This window comes from Manihot esculenta, chromosome 5, assembly GCF_001659605.2.
Source record: "Manihot esculenta cultivar AM560-2 chromosome 5, M.esculenta_v8, whole genome shotgun sequence".
Lineage (NCBI taxonomy): Eukaryota > Viridiplantae > Streptophyta > Magnoliopsida > Malpighiales > Euphorbiaceae > Manihot > Manihot esculenta.
In genome coordinates this window covers 6,210,831-6,232,897 of record NC_035165.2, presented here as the reverse complement: position 1 = coordinate 6,232,897, position 22,067 = coordinate 6,210,831, and the positions used below count along the sequence as shown (strand labels likewise).

At 33.1% G+C, this 22,067-nt stretch overlaps 4 protein-coding genes across 10 annotated transcripts; 3 read left to right on the top strand and 1 right to left on the bottom strand.

The window, feature by feature from the left end:
• The first annotated feature begins 182 nt into the window (after positions 1-182).
• On the top strand, positions 183-2,007 carry LOC110614808. The gene is made up of 6 exons (XM_021756471.2): positions 183-337; positions 436-603; positions 686-808; positions 919-1,182; positions 1,268-1,432; positions 1,511-2,007. Exons 1-6 carry the CDS (start codon positions 290-292, stop codon positions 1,814-1,816), a joined length of 1,074 nt encoding a protein of 357 aa, XP_021612163.1. The 5' UTR covers positions 183-289; the 3' UTR covers positions 1,817-2,007.
• Positions 1,925-4,210, bottom strand: LOC110614809. Of its 2 annotated transcripts, none has more exons than XM_021756472.2 (5): positions 4,107-4,210; positions 2,799-3,200; positions 2,621-2,704; positions 2,438-2,509; positions 1,925-2,273 (listed from the first exon to the last, which is right to left on the bottom strand). In XM_021756472.2, exons 1-5 carry the CDS (start codon positions 4,149-4,151, stop codon positions 2,088-2,090), a joined length of 789 nt encoding a protein of 262 aa, XP_021612164.1. In that variant the 5' UTR covers positions 4,152-4,210; the 3' UTR covers positions 1,925-2,087. The 2 variants fall into 2 exon arrangements, with proteins under 2 accessions (XP_021612164.1, XP_021612165.1); XM_021756473.2 differs by having other exon boundaries at positions 2,441-2,509.
• A 754-nt stretch (positions 4,211-4,964) lies between these two features.
• On the top strand, positions 4,965-16,062 carry LOC110615255 (probable transmembrane GTPase FZO-like, chloroplastic). 6 transcript variants are annotated; one of them, XR_002487930.2, is made up of 12 exons: positions 4,965-5,299; positions 5,807-6,599; positions 9,404-9,960; positions 10,075-10,143; positions 10,752-10,949; positions 12,151-12,282; positions 12,789-12,875; positions 13,001-13,441; positions 13,607-13,774; positions 14,060-14,286; positions 15,254-15,369; positions 15,612-16,062. XR_002487930.2 is itself a non-coding variant. In XM_043956745.1 (11 exons), exons 2-11 carry the CDS (start codon positions 6,104-6,106, stop codon positions 15,669-15,671), a joined length of 2,439 nt encoding a protein of 812 aa, XP_043812680.1. In that variant the 5' UTR covers positions 4,966-5,299; positions 5,807-6,103; the 3' UTR covers positions 15,672-16,062. The 6 variants fall into 6 exon arrangements, 3 of the variants coding, with proteins under 3 accessions (XP_043812680.1, XP_021612741.1, XP_021612740.1); XR_006350721.1 differs by lacking the exon at positions 15,254-15,369 and having other exon boundaries at positions 15,612-15,748; XR_006350720.1 differs by lacking the exon at positions 15,612-16,062 and having other exon boundaries at positions 15,221-15,358.
• Positions 16,063-19,399: 3,337 nt separating this feature from the next.
• Positions 19,400-20,693, top strand: LOC110615074 (protein FANTASTIC FOUR 2). Its single transcript, XM_021756779.2, has one exon. It carries the CDS (start codon positions 19,662-19,664, stop codon positions 20,568-20,570), a length of 909 nt encoding a protein of 302 aa, XP_021612471.1. The 5' UTR covers positions 19,400-19,661; the 3' UTR covers positions 20,571-20,693.
• The last annotated feature ends 1,374 nt before the right edge of the window (positions 20,694-22,067 follow it).

Genomic DNA, 22,067 nt, shown 5'->3' with positions numbered 1-22,067 from the left:
CATCCATTCATGGCGACCTCTGCAATTAACGCAGAGTTGATGTATCCGATGTTGCTTTTAAGTCAACATGTTAGACCAGACATAAACATTTGCCAAAACGACCCCACTTGGGCGCGTTTGGAAGCACCGCCGCTTAATTCACTGGAAAGGATGGGGCCCACTTACCTCAATATGTCAGATCCATTTTTAGAACGTTGGCCACAATCTTAGTCTTTTTAAAACCTCCTCCTTCATTGTGATTTCTCCCTTTGAAACTAGCCGTTACATCTCTCCCCTCCATCCCTCTCTCATGGCTGCTTCACTTGACTCCCCATCTCCTTCAGTCCACCTCAACAAGGTAATCTCTCTCTCTTCTTCTTCTTCTTCCTCTGCTTCTGGGTTATTTTTGGGAGACTCTGATAGATATTAATTTTGGCCGAAATTGGTTGTTTTCAGGAGTCGACAAGCTTCATGGTCTCTTCACCTCTGTTCAGCCCTGCCTCGGACAGGCGTTTCTGGAGCGCTCTTCGAAGCCGGATCGATACGCTTCTTGAGCACCGCCAAGCCAAGGTTTCCGCAGGCCAAGATCAACTCAATCTTGGTCCATCTTCAGCCACCCGTGTGGTAAGTGAGTCCTCGAGTAGGGAATTGCTTTTCTCCGCTGATACTCATTTGGCATTTTCTTATGGAATGTTTTTGGGTTTAGAGTGTAGGAGAATCTGATCGAGCCAAGAGAATGAAGGAGGACTCGTTGCTTTTGCTAAGAGGTTTTGACTCCGTCTCTCAAACTCTCTCTCAGCTCTCTAATAATCTGGACAACGCTCTTCAGGTAAACGGAGGCTCTTTCAGGTGTTAATCTCTGATGAGTTTCTGCTGATTCTTCAATTGGCAGAGTTATTGATCTATGGGAAGTTGGAACTTACTCTTCGTTGTTTTCAGGGAGCTAGATGTCTAGCAGAACCACCCACATTGAGGCAGATATTTCATAGCAATCTCAACAACTCAGAGACTAAACAAGAGGGTTCCAAAAAGGAACAGAATGAAGAAAAAGAAGAGGAAGAAGGAAATAACCCAGAGGATCAAGGAAATAAAGGATCAAAAAGAAAGTTTGATCAAACTGATAGCTCATTGCATCAAGGAAATAGTTCACGCAAGGGAAATGATCAGAGCCCAAAAGATACGAAGCTAAAGAAAGCCAAAAATGTTGTTCCTTCTTTCTTCTCAATATAATACTTCACCTCTATTAGGTCTCTGCCTAGTTTGTACTAAATAGCAAATTTATTTGCAGTTGGCAGTTTCCATGGCCACGAAAGCAGCTTCACTCGCAAGAGAACTGAAGTCAATAAAATCTGAGTTATGTTTTATGCAAGAGAGATGTACTCTGCTCGAAGAAGAGAACAGGAGGCTTCGAGATGGATTCTCTGAAGGGATCAGACAAGAGGAAGATGATCTGGTAAGTTCTTTCAGGGGAGTTCATATTTATAGTTTGTTTTTCTGATCAACATTTAAGTTCTGATGAATCATGTCACAGATGAGGCTTCAAATGGAGGCACTGTTTGCTGAAAAATCCAGATTAGCAAGTGAAAATTCAAATCTGATTAGGGAAAACCAATGCCTTCACCAACTGGTGGAGTATCACCAACTCACTTCTCAAGATCTCTCTTCATCTTATGAGCAACTCATCCATGGAATGTGCTTAGACTTTTCTTCTCCATCATCATCCATAAAGGAAGAGGCAGAAAATGCAGATAATAAGGAAGTTCCACAAACACCAAGAGCAAACATTTTTGCCTTCGATGCTTCTCTTGATGAGTGCTTTCACAAAGAACGGCAGTAGGGTTGATGCTAGACGAAATCTGCATATGGTTTTGTCAATAAAATTGGGTTTTGGGTTTTAGGTGATTTGTAAATTTTTTTTGATGTACTTCCAAGGATGCTGTGATAATAAAGTAAACAAACAACATTGATGTTATGTAAGAATTCATTTCTTTTCTTCTACATTCTAAATGAAAGGAGCATTTCCATCTATTCCAAAGAGACATGAAAAATACATGAAGTCACAAGCCGATCACTAACAAGTCCTAACAATCCATATCTCCATATCACATTTAGTTCTTGTCTTTGTTAAGTCTCTTCCTCTTAGCAGAAGTATTGCAATCATGACCATTTTCAGGTGCACTAGAATTGCGTGTTGCTTCAGTGACTCGAGTCAGACCTGATAACCATAGTGCATCTTTGAATAAATCTTTCAACTTCTCCAACACTTCAGGAGCCACATGATTCCTATTCTCATACTACATCAGGCAAACATAAAGCACAATCAACTCATCATGCCTAAAATGATCATTCAAGAGGATTCCCTGTATGCCGCATACTTATAGCTGAAGTTATCAAAACAATGGATGAAGGAGCAAGAAAAGGAGAATATATAGTGGATAAGGGAGATCAGAAAGCATACTACTTCAATTTTTCCAAGTGCATATTCCAATTTCCTATTAAGCTGACGATTTTCCTCTGTCAAAGCTTGAACCTACAGAAGAAAAATCAAACAGTAATCCAAAAATAAATTGCAGTAACTCTTGATTTTGAAAAAGAACCAAAGGCAGAATGCTATTTGGTCACCCAATAAACAAAATTCAACCTTCTTTTGGGAGTCTAAATACAAGCTTTTATACGTGATATCCCCCATACCAGAGCCTTCATTAAAGAATGTTTTGCCAATTGCCTGCCATGAATTTTAACAGATGTTTCATCTACAGGGTAATGCAAATAAGAGAGTGGGAAAGAGAAGAAGGCTAACTAAATGGAAGATGTTGTACTCCATAATTTAATGAATCCATGGTTTTTTGTTGTGCCTCCAGAAGTTCTACAACATAGTCAAGTTTTTCATCCAAATTTTTCCTATTCAAAGTAGGATCTGGCATTTTCTCATCTGCAGGCTCATCTTCTTTCTCGCTTTCAATGATAGTTATCTCTTCAAGAATTCGCTCAATGTCTTGTGTTTCTGCGTCTCGGTTTTCTGAAGCCATAACTGCACGAAGACGTCCAGATCGCCTAACTTTAGGAGGGATTTTCTTTGCTTTCTCTCTTAAAGATGTTCTGGAAGAGCTTGCTTGTTGTGGCTCTACCTTCTCCGTGGTAGGATTTTTGCTTTCAAGCTGTACATCTACTTTCTCTAAGGAAGGATTATTGCTTTCAGGCTCCATTTCCGTACTCTCATGCTTCAATGAGAATTAAATAGGTTAATTTTGTAACTTACAAATCCTATAGCAAGATCTGTTGCAAAAACTAAATTTTCAGTGCATCAAGTAATGTACTGATAAAATGAAAAAGAAAAAAAATAGTACAAGTACAAATTGTCCAAAGGCACATCTGCATCCTTGAACAATTTGTGATTGATCAGTTCTAGTCTGGTTTAAATTGGTTCAGTTCCGATCTAATTCCTGTTCCAACCTGACTCATGGCCAGGTCTAGTTAAGGCATGCAATAAGTTACAAAAAAAATGGGTTTTCAATTGGTCAATCCTTTTCTTTTCCTTTCTCCTCTTTTCTCTCTTCTAATTTTTTTCCAAACAAGAGAAAAGGGTAGAAATTGAATTTATTTTCTTTTCTATTCTCTCTAATTCCCTCTATTCAAATAAAGGGTAAATGATTTTATAAAACTTTATTTAAATTCTTTTTATAAAATGAATATTCGTGAAAATTATCAAACAAAAGTAAGTGGAACCATTAATCCAACCATCAGATATGAAAGGAATAAAAAATTCAAACCATGCTGATTCCACCAAACACTCTCTCTCTCTCTCTCAAAACCCAAATCCCCAATTAACTAGCCAATACCCACAATAAGAATGCAAAAAATTTCACCTTTTTAATGAGAAAAAGTAAATTGGTAGATAAAATCAGGCATGCATGCAAACCATAAAGATACAATCAAAACATAAATAAAAAAATACAGGAACAAATCGACAACAAATATATATATATATATATATTTATTTTAAACAATGTATAAAATAAATAATATACTAAAAAAATTATGATCTCATGATCCAATGTTCACAGAATAAAAAAGATAATAACAAATAAGAAAGCCTTATAAAAGAAAAACGAGAAGGGTGGTTTTACCTTCTGTAGCTTTTCAGCAAGCCAAAATTTGGGTTTTCTACCCATTTTTATTCCAGGGGGAAGACCCTTCGGAAAACACTGTGAGCGAGAGGTGGAGAGTTTTCCGGGAGTAATAAAGCACCAGGGGAGTAATTATATAATTACTCCGTCTGTGGCATGTAGCAAACGTGGTGCTCTTCTATTGGTTATTATCGATAGCCAAATTACCATTTGAAATCATTGGGTAATTGTTAAAAAAAAATTTATGCTTTTTTTTTTTCCGATTTTACCTTATATTATAAAAATAATTGATTTAAATCTATAATTTTAAAATTTAAATTATATCCAACTATTAAAATTTTTCTTCACCCACTAATAAATATGCTACATCATTATATAATTGGTGAAAATTAATAACACAATAGTAAATTAATAATTTTTTTTAATGGTTAGATATAGTTGGTGAAAATTTAAAAGTGAAGGATTAAATTGATTAATTTAATAATATAAGGTAAATTTGTAAAAAGTTGAAAAATCTAAATATTTTTAGTAATTATATTTTATTATATTATGATGACATGATATGTTTTTTTAATGAATCAATAAAATTTTAATAGTTAGATGCGAGAATTTAAAAATATGTATTTAAATTAGTAAAGTATATATTTAAATTAAATACTTATAATGGAATTGTAAAAGAATGTAAATTTTTCAATTTGATTTTTAATTAATCAAACTGAATTAAATTAATAATTTTTTTAATTTATTTTTAAAATAAATCGATTAATTAGTGCATTCCTTTATAATATAAAGATTAATTAGTAATTTTCAAAAAATATAATCGTTGGGCTATCAGATTAGGCCTCTACTCCAATCCCACTAGCAGCTTGCAAAAGGCAAAGCAACGCAGTTCAGTTGGTGTCGACATTAAATGGAACTCGTGAAAATAAAACAAATACCACTTTTAAAGTGGAGAAATTGGAATAGCGTCATTAAAAGCTGAAGATCATATTGCAATGGAAAACTTGGAGCTGTGCACTGCATATGAGATGGAATTTAAAGCTTCTTTCAGTTGTAATGGCGAATTGAATTGGATTGAGTCCCCTGAAGAATGAGCCGTTGAAGTTTTGATTGCTCGCGTCGCAATTTCGAGCTGTGTTGCTTTTTTAATGTGGAATGATAGAATGGCTACATCGTGGTCGTCATTGAGGATGGTAGATGCCTATTCCGTAGAATACTTGTGTTTTCTTTTGCAAGTGTTAAGATGTGCATTTTGTTGTACTTTAAACAGTTAAGAGTATCGTGGGTTATTGGGCTGTATTCAGATTTTTAGTTGAATTTTTCTATATGTTTACGTTGTGTGATGTATATTTCCTGCTTGATAAAATGCCTGAAAGAATGGTGAGGTTCCACGCTTATCAAGTTCATCAATTGTTCTATTTCTTTTTCTTATCTTTTATTAATGGTAATTTTGACACAACTGTTTTCATTCTGAGAGAATTGAAGTATATGGATGAATATGTCGCTTTTTTTAAAAAATTATAATAAATTTTAGAGATAAAAGTAATTTTTTTATATAAAATTTATTATTAAATTATATTAATTATTTTTTAATTTATATTTTTTCTGTTTTGTAATTAATTATTTATTTATATTTTTTTGTCCTAAAAATTATAAATAGAGGGATATGAAATTAATTATGTCTATTTTTATTTTTATAGCAGGAATAAAGCATAATTATCCATTTTTGAGCGGGGGGAACCGAAATAATCAATCCATTGCAGTTAAGGTGGAGACGAGACAAACAGCTTAATGGGACCGCGTGCGTTATAGGTGATAGCTTTTCCATATTCAGTGGCTCCTTTCTTTTTCCCGGTCCACAAAGGATAAGGTGATAACACAAGCGTACGCAAATCTTAGTTGAAGATAAAGCCCCTCTGCTCTTCTTCTCAGTCCTCACGCGGTCACCCTTCCTCTGTAACCAGAGCTCTAGAGGAGTTACACAATTTACCTCCTCCATGACACCCTCTCTCTCCCTCCGCGTCTCCACTCCCTCTCTTTTCCTATCCCCTTCCCTTCCCTTCTTTACCCCACTCCCTCTCTTCAAATCTCCACCTCACCGAACCCATCATTTCCCTATCCTCTCTCTCGCCAATAATTCATTTGGACAACCAGTCAATCAGGACTTCTCGACAGAGCAGCCGCAGCTGCAGCCAAGAACGCTGTTTCCTGGCGGGTACAAGCGCCCCGAAGTCAAGGTTCCTAATATTGTCCTCCAGCTTGTCCCCGATGACGTTTTGAGTGGTGGTGATGCCTTGGATTTGATTGATAAGGTCGTGTCTAAGTGGGTTGGAATCGTGGTCCTCAATGGCGGTGATGGCACCGGTAAGACATTGTACGAGGCAGCTTGTTTGTTGAAGTCGGTTGTGAGGGATCGTGCGTATTTGTTGATTGGAGAGCGCGTTGATATCGCTGCTGCTGTTAATGCTAACGGGGTTGTGCTCTCTGATCAAGGTGTGCTTAATTTATTCCCTGTTGAGTTCTAATTATATTAGTTTTATCTACGGCTTATTGTTGTTAGCTCTTTAACTTTTAGCATCAGGAGATTTTCTAAAGTAATCGTAGTAGATATGCAAGATTTTTGCATATTCTTAAAAATTACTAATTTAATACATTAAGTCAGTAGGTTTTAGTACTTGTAAATATCTTAAAAACTTTTTCATTTCTTAAATAAAAAATCATAGATTAAAAATTTTTAAAAATCTTACACTGAGAACCTTATTTTACTAAACTCTTGCCAAACTCAGTGTTATGGACTTGAGCTTCCAAAGGATGTAAATGAGCCTAGTCCCTCACAAGTTGCTCAAGCTCGGCTTAACTCTTTTTCTTAACTGTCACTAATGCTCTGTTTGTTTAAGTTGACAAGCCCACTCTTTTATAGGTTCATAGAGTAGGCTTGTGAACTAACTCAGGTTAATAGACTTATGAGCCTAGTTATTCATAGGTTCATGGCTAAGCTTGTTGATAATATACAAGAGATGGCTCATTTATTAGCTCATTACAAGCTTATAAGCTTAGCTCATGAGGTTGAAATTTAGCTTATTAATTATTATATTTTAGTGTTATAAATATATTAATTTGGTTTGTGATTATTCTATAAATAATATATTAACAATTATTATTATCTAAAATTATGATATAATTAAGTTAAATGAAATATAATTATGAAACTAAAAGTATAATTAACTCAAAGGTTCATGACATTAATTGGGTCATAATTATTTCAAATAAAGTTAGAAAGTTAGATGATATGCATCTTTCTCAACTTTTAATCATATAGAAAAACATCATACGTGCATTATATAATATACATTCTAATTCTCAGTTTCTAGTTAAAGGCTATATAATTAATGTCTTGCTGTAAGATATATTATATAAGATACTTAACAAATAACAACTTATAAATATGCAATTAGTTTTGTTATAATTAAACTGTATATAAACACATTATATAAGGTATTATGTGTGTATAGACTACAAAGAGTTAAATACTAGAAGTGATTTTAAAATTAAATGTGTAATACACGCACATATATTTCTACTGCTTATTTTGACAACTTTACATGCACTGAAACAATGATATTCAATTTTTCTTTCACTAAAATTTACATGTAACTAAAGGTATGTAATTAGTATATTATTCCTAATCATTGAATTAAGAAGTGTTAATATGTAGAAGTTATGATTAATCATCTATACAATAATAAATTTCAGTCAAAATAATTAATATACATGTATCATGTGCTAATAAAAAAAAGAAACTAAATATTTATCTAGGAAAAAAATTCAAAAAGACCTCTAGAAGGGGGGAAAAAGAAAAGAAGAAAATAGTGCATAGCCATGAATTGAACCTAGGACCTCACTTGGGTGAAGAGCATTGCTAACCGAGCTATAAGTGTATTGGTGATTTTAGAAAGGACTTTTTATGTATAGCAACATATTTTTGAAACCTTGAAATATGATTTTTTTATAAAAAAAATCAAATCTATTCCTCAAAAATTCATATGCATTATAATAAATTTTAATTAGTACATTATTAGGTTTTATAATTTTAGGTTATTTATTTAAGATGAAAATTTAAATTTATTTATTGATTATGAAATAAAGTACAAGCTAGAAAAAAAAAAAAGAACAAGTGATTGGAGACATCGTTCCACATCCTTTGAATGTAAATGGGGTTGGGGTGGCTGGGTGCTAACTTTATAAAAAGGGAAACTCCCTTTCCTTCTTTGTGAAGATGGCAATGACCATTATGTGAGGCCTATTTGGGATCCACTATATTTGAATTTTTTAATTTAAATATTTAATATTTTAAATGATCTAAGTTCGAGTTTGACTCATTTATATTATAAACAAGTTTTAAGTAAAACTTGAGTTTATTAAATTTGAAATGATCTGAGCTCAAGCTGTATGTTAAAACTCGAGTCAAGCTCGAGCTCAAGAAAAAATTGACAAGCCGAGCTAGAGTTATTTAAAGCTCCGTTTTTGACACCCCTACCTCTCTCACTTGTTCCATTCTGATATTTGGATTTCATTCAAGAACTTGAATTTACGAGCTTGGTATTTTACCATGTTATGTAGAAAAAAATCATTCATCTTGAAGTCTATCCTTCCAGTTTTTAAAATGTCAACTGTTCATTGATTTCCTTATCATTAGATAATAGATTCTGTATGCTCAACGTCAAGGTGAAAGACTATTGAATGTGACTTTATTCACTTGGGATGTTTATATATCTACATGAGATTTCTATATGCATTGGATAGTAATTCCTTTCTAATTGTCATTTTATCAGTATAAATTTTTCACATACTAGTGCATTAAGGATTGAATCCTTAACATATCAGGAAGAGAGGAAATGGGAGAGGCATAGAAGAAATGGTAGAGCAGGGAAGGGGAGAATTGCAGAGTAGATAGAATTAGAGAGAGAAGAGAGGAGGAGAAAACTAGAGAGAGAAGTACTTTAATTTTTGGATGATTCTACAGTTATAATGCTCCCTATGTATAGTTTCTCCTCCTATACATTACCACAGCCCCTATTCTCTTTATTATCATAACATAGTGTTGTGATTCTTAGGATTTTGCTGCTTGGATATCTGCTGTTTAACCTGCAACCCAAACCCCGTGCATGTCATGTCATATATCATTTCGTAGTTGTGGTATTCATTACCTTTTTTTGTTTTCTATTTTTTGGTTTTTGGTGGTTTTCTATCTGTAATCCTTGGATGTGAAGGTAGTGCGTTTACTCCTTCTCTTACAGGTCTTCCTGCCATTGTGGCAAGAAACATGATGATGGATTCCAAATCTGAATCTATAGTTCTCCCTTTAGTAGGCAGAAATGTGCAGACTTCTAGGGCTGCCTTGAGTGCATCAAATTCTGAAGGCGCTGATTTCCTAATATATGGTCTTGAACAGGAGAAATATTTTGATGCAAAAATGTACTCTGGAATTGCGGATGTGAAAATACCAATCTTTGTTATCTATTCTTCACATAGAGAAGCTAAATCAATTATGAAGGCATCACAATTGCTGAAATCTGGTGCTGGTGGTTTAGTTATGTCATTAGAAGATTTGAGATTGTTTGATGATGAGTCTTTCAGCCAATTGTTTAACACTGCAAGTGCAGCAGAAAAAAAAACAGAAAGCGAGCCCAGAAGCTTCAATAAGTTCAAACCAGTGGATGTGGAAAATGATACTAAAGGTGACAAGAGGGTTGCAGGCTTTGTTAAATTGGAGGACAGAGAAAAACAACTTATAGAAGCAGAGAGATCAATATTATTTGAATGCATAAATGTTATTCATAAAGCTGCTCCTCAGGTAATCATTTTAGGAATTTGGTAGTTGAATTTGTTTATTGGATTATTCTACATTTTATCAATTTCTTTTTTTTGCCTTTTATGCCTGAATCAGGGTACTGGTTTTGAGTGACAGATGAAGGAGGTTTCACTTCTAATTGACGCAGTTTCTCAAATTGATGAGCCATTTTTGCTGGCCATAGTGGTAATTGTGTGCTGAACTTCAACAAATTCTGGTTCCAGGGATATACATTGGTATTAGCTCTAAATTTCAAATAAATCTTTTTTTGTTTGCTTTAAAAGACTTCAAAATTTAAGGGACCTTTGATTTTCATTTTTCGTTTATCAACTTTTGGATTAAAAGGTGTTATAAGTTTGCCCCTCCACTTTCTATTGTTTGTTCCGAGTCAGCTTATTTGTTCTCGTACTAAACGTGTTGAATAAGCAAAGAATTGGTTAGAAATTTCATAAACATGTTAACATTCTTATTTTCATCTTTACAGGCTGGCTACATTATTTTGTGACTATATATTTGGTCAATTCACATGTTCTCTGTCTTTCCTACTTATAGAGGCTGTTCTCTTATTTTCTTAATTTTGCTGAAACTAGGGAAAGATGTTACATTTACATTTCTTGCTTTTTCATCCTTTCGTTTTGTTTGTTTGTATTTCTTTTCTCAAAGGAAAAAAAAAATCATTTGCATGAATCAAAATTTTGTAGAGATTGGTTTGTTGTTGTGCCTTTAACTTTACAAAATTCTATTGGGAGTGCTTTCCCCCCTTCCTTTCAATGATTTCTTTGTCTTTGTACCAGGGGGAGTTTAATTCTGGTAAATCAACTGTTATTAATGCACTTCTTGGAGAAAGATACCTTAAAGAGGGCGTTGTCCCAACGACCAATGAGATTACTTTCTTATGTTATTCTAAGTATAATTCTGAAGATCCACAACGTTGTGAAAGGCATCCCGATGGTCAATATATATGTTACCTTCCTGCTCCAATTCTTAAGGAAGTGAGTATTTTGCTTGATCTCATTTATAGCCCTAAATTTAGTTCTTAGGTAATATGTTCCTTTAAAATACCTGATTTTGATAATTATTAGGTTTCGAAAGTGTATGTTTATGCACACAGATACATACATGTGCAAGAATTCAGTGCACATATGCGTGAAGTTTTAGTTGCTAGTCAACTTAATTAGCACTGAGTCTCATTGATCCTTTTAAATGGAAAATTTCTTCTGTGCATCATTTGAACACTGGATTGCAGCCACTAATGTTAACAAGTCTGTGCTGTATACTATAAAGTGATCATGTTGCTGTTTTTCAAATGATTCAATAGTTTCACTTTATGCTGCCTTGCACTTTATGTTTTCCCTTGATGCATTACACCATTTGTAATTTTCTTATTAAAATTGTGACAAAAGTTAATGATAAGTCTAAGCTTGGTTGGAATGGCACACTGCAAATGGGTTTTAGTTGCATTTTCTTGTTCGCCATGTGGGTGGCCCAGCTATCCACTTTGAACTAAAGAAATTTGAGGCGTCTCAAAGAGAATTCTGACAAATAAGTGCTAGTGATCTACTCTGGTTGCAAACTGAAAGTAATAATGCAATTGTCTAGGATGGTGAAAGGGAAAGGTAGCTTGAAAAGTAAAGCACAATGTAGTAAAATAGTAAACCAAATGAAAGGGAAAATTTCCGTTATTGAGCATGAAGAACAGAAAAGGTAAAGGAACAAGTTGTCAAGAAGGAAAAACGAATTTTCTACAGAAACTAATTCTCAAAAAGGAATAGAAACAAATTCACAAATTCTATTAGTTGTCAATAATGTTATCATTCTACACTTGCTCAAAATGCCTAGAGAACATAGGTAAATATTGAAGATCATCTAGTCCTATTACTATTTGCATTAGGCATCCAAAAAAAAAAAAAACTAATTAGGAATGCTAAACCAATATTAAGTAGGAATACTAAAAAACTTCCCAAGTAAAATAAAATATCATTTCCCAGTTATGTTTCCTTAGTATTAGAAATATAAAATTCTTAATTTACATTGAAAACTTAAAGCATAATAATTTCTAAATTGTATCTTCTCTCTTGACTGCATCACATGCCATTCAAATAGTAAAGTTGTATACCATTTCATGGTAAGCTGCTCTATGTGGTATATCTAATCTATTTGTTTGTTTATTTATTTATTTTACCTTGCAAACAGATGAACATTGTTGATACACCAGGGACTAATGTCATTCTTCAAAGGCAACAGAGCCTTACTGAGGAATTTGTGCCTCGTGCAGATTTGCTTCTGTTTGTCATTTCTGCTGACCGACCATTAACTGAAAGTGAGGTATAAATGAGAAGTTGCACCTCTTGAATGTGAAATGGCATGATATTTAAGTTTGTAATTTCTTTTAAAAGATAATGGGTTAGCATATAGTGTGCTACTGTTTTGCAGTTACCAAATGCATATAGCTTGCTGTCTATGAAAATATTATTAATATAATCATTGCTCAAGAACTTTCTTTGTTACTCCTCTGCATTACAAAACTAGATTGTATCGAGGATTCTGTAAATATATCTTCATTGATTTTAAAGGTTAACGGGACTCTTGTAGTGAAACTCAAATATGAGAGTTTGGAAGTAGAAAAATTCTAGACTGAAAATGATGCAGACATCTTTCTAAATCTAAACCAATTTCTTACACTTTCCATGCATATTATGATATTATATAATCTGAAGAAGTGCACAGTTTACATGTTTATAGCGTTGAATCTACGTGACTCAATAGTGACTAACGTTTAGGAAATATTATGTCCAAGGATGATTTCGTTTCCCTTCTGATAATTATTTCAGGTGGCTTTTCTGCGTTACACTCAACAGTGGAAGAAGAAAGTTGTGTTTGTGTTAAATAAATCTGACCTCTATCAGAGTAGCAGTGAGGTTTGTTTTTGAACCATTTTAAAAATTGTTTTGTCCATTTTGTGGTGGTGAGCCTGTTCACTCTATGTTTAGTATAGCCGCTTAGCAATATACAGCATTATTAATTGTTCTTCATGGTTTTGCAGCTTGAGGAAGCTGTATCATTCATCAAGGAGAACACAAGGAATTTGCTGAACACTGAAAACGTGACATTATATCCAGTCTCTGCTCGGTCTGCTCTTGAAGCAAAATTGTCAGCTTCTTCTGACATTAAAGTAGATTATAACAAATCATTAGTTTCAGAATCTCAGTGGAAAATCAATAGCTTCTATGAACTTGAGAGATTTTTACATAGCTTTTTAGATGGCTCAACAGAAACAGGAATGGAAAGAATGAAGCTTAAACTTGAGACACCAATTGCAATTGCTGATCGAATACTTTGTACTTGTGAAACTCTTGTGGAACAAGAACGCCAATATGCTGAGCAGGATTTGACCAATGTGACTGAATTAATTGATAGTGTGAAAGAGTTGACCATGAAGATGGAAAAGGAGAGCATCTCTTGGAGAAGGAAAACTTCATTGCTGGTAAACTTTTCTCAAGTATTTATTCCTCCTTTTATCCCTCCCTCCAAGGTCCAAACAGAGACACACACACACACACACACACATGTCCGAGTAGAAGGTAAAGCAGCCTTTTTTTTTCTAATTAAAATTTGTTGGTTTTTGAATGTACTGGGAATGAACTTGCAGATTGAAAAGACAAAATCCCGTGTTCAGGAGCTTGTGGAATCCACCCTACAAATATCAAACATTAATCTTGTCACAGCATATGTTTTCAAAGGGGAAAACTCTGCATTGACTCCAGCAGCCATCAGGGTTGAGAATGATATAATTGGTCCAGCTGTTGTAGATGCAAAAGTGAGTTAATGGATCTTACCTGTTTGGGAACTGAGGGGAGCATGTGTCTTTTATTGTTTTCTCTTTAAGAATTTAGAAGTCCTAAAACCATTGAATGCAGTGATGTGGGAGTTAGGTGATTTGTGGTATTCTGCATCTGTTTTCAGCTTGCATTTTGAAGTTCTGCCAGAACTTTATTTTGTTGCAACATGTTTCCTCAGTATATCTGAATCCAAATATCTTTATATTTAAGTGTTTATCATTTATTTATCTATTCTTTCTAATGTTATCTGGTTATGCAGAAAGAACTTGAAGAATATGGATTGTGGTTACAATCAAATAGTGCTCGTGAAGGGAAGCTATACCAAGAATCTTTTGAAAAAAGATGGCCTTCATTTATCAATTCAAACACACAGATGCATTTGGAGACCTATGATTTAATTGAAAAAGTCAATGTCCTCAGCTTAAAAGTGATTGAGAACTTCAGTGCTGGTGGAGCTTCCAAGCTGTTTGAACAAGAAATACGTGAATTGGTTAGTCCAAATATATCTCAGAAATAAGTTGGAACTTTTCAAACTACTTGATACAGGAATCAGAGTTGTAAAAGTTTTGCATTTTAGAACCTTTGCAAAAGTTGGCATTGCCAACAAGTAACTAGTCTAATAATGAATTCTATGGAGAAACATGACCACATTCCTAGTCTAATAATGAAAACCACGTTGATTTGAATTATTTCTTTTCTTTTATTCAAAGGGAATTTGTAACAGAATTTTTTTTCACCTCTTAGGTTTCATTGAGTGACATTGCTTATGAGGTAGGAACATGGATGGAAATGCATTAAGATTTAGGTATTATTGTAGCAGTAGATTGGTAGCACAGAGTTTAGATCATTTTATGTGGCTGTATGTCATTTATATTTTGAAATTTTATTTGCTTGGATGTGTGAGATAGATCATTGTAATTTATCCTTATTTAGTTATTAATTTTCTCTTGATCCTTCTGTTCCCGGTTATATTGATGACACTGGATGTTCTTCCCATAACATCTAACATTCCAAAAGCCCAAGATCTATTGTGGTAGGAGTCTATTTCTTTCATGCTCAGAGATGGCTTTGAGAAAAATAGAATTATTAAGGAATGTACATCATAGTCCAAGTAATGTTCTCTGGCATTATGTTTTTTCTTATAAAATAACACTAGTATGAAAATTTTTCCTTCTAATCTGAAACTTTGAAACGGAACCTATAAACTGCATTCTTTTTAATTGTATCTACTTCATCACAGCACTAACTTCAAATTGAAATATTATACTTCAATTGATTCATCAACTCTTATTCAATTGTCTTCTTGTGACCTGATCACTTTTGTGCTGTTTCATAAGACTTGTGCTAGAAGTTTATTTTATTTTAGATGAAATAGAATTCTTATGCAGTAAATTTATTTACATTTTCATCGATGCACGATTCAGTGACCTGAGGTGATTTTTTATCTGCTCTCTTAGTATGTGGGAACATTTGGTGGACTAGGAGCTGCTGGTTTATCTGCCTCTCTTCTAACATCTGTGCTACCAACCACTTTAGAGGATCTTCTTGCTCTTGGCCTTTGTTCTGCTGGAGGGTAAGTTATTCTCCACTCCTCACTGCCAAAATTTTTTTGTGAAATTTTGTCTATATGTGAGTCATTGCATTGAAGGATTGAATTCTTAATTCAATGTAGACTATTCAAAAGTCACGCATTCTGCCTTATCCTCATTTAGTTTCTTCATTCTGTAGATCGTACATATGTTGCACAAATCAATTGATCCTTTGCATCTCGTGATAGTTTGTTAATATGTGTTTGATTCTTCATTTCTGTGATAGGTTTATAGCAATTTCAAATTTCCCATCCCGCAAGCAAGGCTTAATAGACAAGATAAGTAGGATTGCAGATGGGTTGGCACGTGAAATTGAGGAGGCGATGCAGAAAGATCTCTTGGAAACTGTTACGAATTTAGAAAACTTTGTAAGACAAATTGGCAAGCCTTACAAAGATGCATCACAACAAAGGCTAGACAAACTTTTAGACGTTCAAAATGAATTATCGGATGTTAAGGAAAAACTTAGAACACTGCAAGTAGAAGTGCAGAATCTTCATGTATCATGAGTTGCATTACATTTTATTGTTAAGAGTATAAGAACAGGGAAGTGCATTGTTGTAATGTTAGTCAAACCAGATTGGTTGGGGGAGTATATGTAAAATGTTATTATGCATGGATGAGAACATCCATTTGCAAGAAACGATGCGGAAATAAAATCTTTGATTTTTTTTTTAGCAGAACATCTAAATTGTGTATAATCTCCTGAAAGAATTATCTTCCACAGGACGCAGACCATCAGGATCAGGTCTCGCCTATTCTTATTTTGAGAGAAGAAAGATGAGACAGATTCTCATTTTTAACCTTAATTTTCACAAGTTAGTAATGGGAACTAATCAAAGTTTATTCCCTTTGTCGTGTTTATTTTTATGTGTGGACCTGATTTTTCTTCTTGAGTGGCTGATGTATTTTTGATCACTTGTATAAAATTTCAACAACTGGTTGCTGCTGAGTGCGTGAGCACAAGTCATATTGCGCAGGATTACCATTCCCTTCTTATCCAAAGCGAAGCTAAGGGCCAAGGGGATAAATTTTTTTTCTTATTGTGGAAATGCTAAATAGATATTGATAGTATTGTGTGCCACCTTTGATTATAAACTAAAATGAATTGGTGGGCTCCGTCAATCCATGCATGAAAAATTGGGCAGCTTCAAAAAATGGTATCCATTGGAATTGTCCATAAAGTTTTTTTTTTTCCTAAATATTAATAAATAATATGTGCAATTAACAATGAGATTAGCCAATAGCCAAGTGTCATCTGTTGCATTGATTAAGTGTTGCTTCTGCTTTTAATTTAGGTATTGAAAAATGTTTCAAGGGAAAAAGGGGGCATGATTTGTGGAAGACAAACGCCACTATAATGGTCAAAAGGCATGAGTGCGCCTAGTTGACATGCTAATTTGTTTAAGCCATGAATTTTTTGATTCCATAGTCTTTCTGGTTAAAGACCCTTTTCAGTAGAAGACAAATAAAATAAATATCTTGACCTAGATTGTAGGGATTATACATATATAAGTTATGGAGTCCAACGGAAACCCAATTTATATAAATCGGTGGTCGTAGAAAAAAAATCAGCCAACTTAATTACTAGAAAAAAAATATTTAATTTAATTGTGAAATGCGATTCATATTTAATAAATATTTAAATAATTAAAATTAACTTATTTTTTAAAAAAATTTTATCAATTAAAATTTTATCAATAAATTATTCAAAATAACAAAATATAATAAATAAATTAAAAATACTATAAATAATAATTAAAACAGTTATTTTTCTAATTTATAATATTCATTATTATATTATAAATGAAAAAAAACTCTATTTTGTAATTGTAATACACATTGTAAAATAAATTAATATTTATTTTATTAATATAATAAATTAATATATATTTTTATTAGTTATTTTATATTTTAATCATAATAATTAAATATAATTTATTAAATATTTAATATATATTAACTGTAAAAAATTATTATTTTCCGATTATAATCAGTTATTACAACTGTTAAACTAAACATATCAAAGCTATCCATCAAATCATGTTTGAGGATTGTTTTTATTTATATATAAAAAAAAAAAAATTGTCTAAACGCGTTTGACAGACATGCAGAGACGTGTCCATTTGCTAGACACACTAGTCCAACAGCTGCATTTTCCTTTTCTTTTTTTAAACTAAAATTAAGGTATTTTTAAAAATTAATAAACTAACAATTAAGATATTAAAATCTAAATTTTTGTAGATAACTGTTTTTAAATATTTTTGTTTAAAATATAGTTATAATTTTATTTTAATTTATTATTATTTTTAATTTTAATAATTAATACATATGTCATTTTAAAATTTATTTAATAAAACAGTATTTTTTTTATAATAAATTAAATTATTTTTATTAAATTATAAAATATAAATATAAAAAATATCTTTTACAATAATAATTAATGAAAAATAATTTTTAAAATTTTAAATTGTACATATTAAAATCAAGATATATTTATTTTTAGTAATGCGTAAGGAAAGAATAACCATAAATGCACAATATTTGAATGGTTTGAAAGATTATATACACAATATTTTCTATATTTTTTACTATTTAAAACAAGTTAATAAAAAATATAAATTATTTAAAAAAATAATTTTCTCATTTAAAAAGATGATATTATTTTTCATAATTTATTATTTTTTTTCCATAGGTTTATAGGAGTTCCTTTTTCCTTGGCTAATATAAAAAAACCAAAGCAAATTTGATGGTTAGGGCTAAGAGAGAGTATGCAAAAGGCACATATTCTTTTTTAGCCTTCTAGCTACAACTAAAGATTTCTTTTCTTAGGATTCAGACAACTTAAAATCCTTTCAAACCATAATTAACTTTCTCTTCTTTCTTCTTCCATTACAAAGCAATATGTTCTTCAAACTTTAAACAACGCAAAGCAATATGTTCTTATTCATGAATTTTTTTTCAATATATATAAACACACAGACTCAAGTGGAAGATCAAGAATTATATTTGTATGAATATCTATGTGGCTACGACAAAGCTTGAAACTTTTTAACGCAACATGCATGCACGTACAATTCCAGCATCTGTTTAAAACACCAATGAAAAGTTGGCAGCTGGAGAAAGCCACTAAGCCAGTCATGAGATGCTACAATTCCTTTCATCTTTCACTCCATATATAGAAAAGAGACTATCTATTAATTCTTGAAATTCGAGGTGTGTCTTCTAAGCTAGCTTCACCATGCATTATCATTCAGACTTGAAAACTTTGGGAGGCCATCTTTAATCTTTTGCCTTGCCTTTGAAGACATTAAAGGCAGCTGAGATCTTTTTTTTTTCCTTAAAAAATATTCGGTATCAACCAATGGGTTCTTCTCATTTTCATATGGTCGGTTGTAATAAATTGATTAATTATTACTGGGTTTAATCTTCAGTTAATCACAGTTGAACCAGATCATGGGTCTTCAGCTTTTTAAAATCAAATTAATATAGTGGAAGCCTTTTGCATTTTTTATTCAATTAAGCTAGTCTAGTGACTTGGTTGGTGTTGACAATGAAAGAAGAATCTTTTCTTCAGTCTCTTTTCTGTGGGGCTGAATCATAGTTTTTCAATTATTATATATTTTTAAAGAATTGACAAACATAAGATATTAGAGAGAGCAATCTGAAAAATTTTGGTCTCTGTTTTGTTTCTGGCAGGACATTGAAAATGGGTAGGAGAAATTGATGTTCACTATCAAAGCTACAGAATTTTTTTAGTCTAGTCATTACCCATGTTCCATAATTCAATTACTTGATTATCCAAAGGAAAAAAAATTGAAATTACTGATTATTATCAATGTAATTCAGTGATAGTCTTGTGTTATTTTCAAGTTTCACTTTTTTGGAATTTCTATTTTTGCTTTTATAATGTGTGGCAGAGTAAAAAAATTCCACAGCTCTAGTGGCATAAAAAGTTATCCACCTCCTTTCTCACTATTGTATAGTGCGCATAAAGCTTGATTATAAATTCACGTCCAACCCCTTTCACTTCTCCTTCATTTTCAATCCTTCTTTCCTTACCTTCTCTTTAATCTCTCTCCCACAGCCGTTCATCTCAAAATTCTACCAAAAATAAATCTTGGGTTTCGTTTAGAGTCCTGTGTGATCTTAATTTTGCCTTTTTGATCACATAAACCTCCAAAACTCTACCATTTCAAACCAAACAAAGTTTCCTCTGTTTCTTGTTCATTTCCTCTGTTTTTTTCTTTCCTCCTCCACATTTCAAATTGTGAAAATGTCCTGTTCGAGTTATTGTCAGGGCCTCCAGTCATGCTTGGAGCCAGCCCGCCTGCAGGTGGAACCGTGTGTTTTGAGGCTAAAATTGGCTCCACCAAAAAACAACATTTCCCGTTGTTCAACTCCAGAAGGCAAGTCTTTTGTCCCTAACTCCGATGGTGAATCCAAAAGATCCAACGATAATGTTGACATGGGTGGCTGGAGTTTCCTCCAATCTTTAGCCAGCAACACCGCTCAAAGCACTAAAGAAGCCACCGAGAAGGACAAAATCTATACCCCACCCAACTTTAAACGCTCTTCTTCGATGCTCAACGAAAAGAGCCTGGAAATGTGCACTGAAAGCTTGGGGAGTGAGACAGGAAACGATGGAGGAGAAAGCAGCGATGAGATGGCTTTAATTTCCATATCAAACCTGAACCATGAGAGCCCGCGGGACAAATCAAAATCTCGAGAAACAAGAAGAATGACAAGCAGTCGAAGCGCTAGCTTTCCACCTCCTTTAACATCGATTAGCGGATCCACTACTATTCAAGTTAAGGCCCACAGAGAAGATGGGCGTCTAGTTCTGAAAGCAGTAAGCTTGTCTTCTTGCCAATCTTATTTTCTCTCAGAGCGCATCGATGGCCGGCTGAAGCTTCACATAGTGAAGGACTGCTCCCCTAACCCTGACCATGAACAAGAACAAGACAAAGTAGCAGCAGAACCAGTGAAAGAACCATCAGCTGATGATGAGGAAATTGAAGATGAAGAAGACAACTGGGAACAGGAGAAATCGAAGGACAATATTGGGAATGGTGGGGGTGAAATGGGGATAGAGAAGTTGCCTACGCCAAGCAGATGCAAGGAAGGTGGGAATGGCAGCAAAAGCTTGCTTAATAATTGGGGGACATTTTGGGTTGCTACTTAAATTTCTCTCCCTCTCTTCTAATTTCACTGTTATAGTATTTAGTCATCTTGGGATCTCATTTTCTCCAGTGATTATAGTTTTGGATTTCATATAAAAATATGCTAATGGTAGTTATTATCGTTATTCCCACCTGGCCCATTCCCTCATGTATGATTTTATCTTTCCCAAAACACCCTTTGTATGTAATATTATATTTTTGAATTCGAACACCCATGAAGTTTGAATTCACACCGATCAGATCTATAAAATCGTTAAGGCATCATATCTTTCGTATGAAAAGAACCCATGTTCTTGGAAAGTTTGAAGCTTTCGCTTTTACAAGTTAATTGTAACCTCATGATGATATGGAGGTGCAGCCTAGTAATGATGGATTGGAAATTATTTTATTCCTACCTTTTCCTCTTTAAATTCTTTGTTTGATCCTCTAAGGTAGAATCATAATGAGGTTGAAAGAGGCAATTTTCAGTAATTTTAATGCTCCAACGGCAAACAGAATGCAAGTTGAGGTGTACGACTGGTGTACGAATGCCTGGTAACTATCAACCATAGGACCCATGCTGGAGAGCAACAGCCAACATGCAACTGACCTCATTACACATGATCATCCATGTGCTCTTATTTGCTTTTCTGGGATCCTTAACATCATGATTTTTTCTTTTTTTCCTTTTACAAGAATTTATTCATTAAAATACTTTAAATTTCCATATATTCTCATATTAATGGGACGAGATATGAGTTGAGGATTGAAGAAAATGGGTATACGTAACATAACATTCCTTAAAAAGTAGGGCAGTGTCCCAATCCATCCCTGTGGAGCTAGGGCATCCATACGTTTTTAGGGCCTTTTTCCTTAAAAATAAAAAAGTTAGGGTAGGGTTGGAGAGGTTGATGCTTATCGATTTCTCTTGATAAATGAATGAAATGAAGTGGGTATGTAAAAATGTGAAATGTAACTATCCTCTGACATGTATTTTGGAGTTTATTGTATGGCAAGTTGGGCTTCAGGGAAGCCATGTGCTTCAAATACAATCGTTTGAAGCACTTTAAAAAAATTAATAAATATTAAAAGATTTTTTTTTTCTGTTAAAAACAAATTAAATTTAAAAATAACTTACTCTTTTTAAAATAAAAAATATTTTGTAAAATTTAAAAAATTTTATTAATGCTATTGGATTTTATAGATATAAATTTTACTGGTACTTTTTATCTTTTCACATTGCAATCAAATATTGTCTTAAAATCATGATGGTAAAAAAGATTATACTTATCAAAATTGAAAAAAAAAACGAGAAAGAATTATTTTGTTTTTAAAATTTTATTTAAATTTTACCATATTTTGAATATTTTATTATTTTTAATATAACAGTTATTCAATATTTTTAATTTTTATACATAATATTATTGATTCGAATTAGTCAAAACGACTACAAGTGTTAATCAAGTATATTACCAGCTGGACAATTAGGGGTGAGCATTCGGTCGGTTCGGTTTAAAACC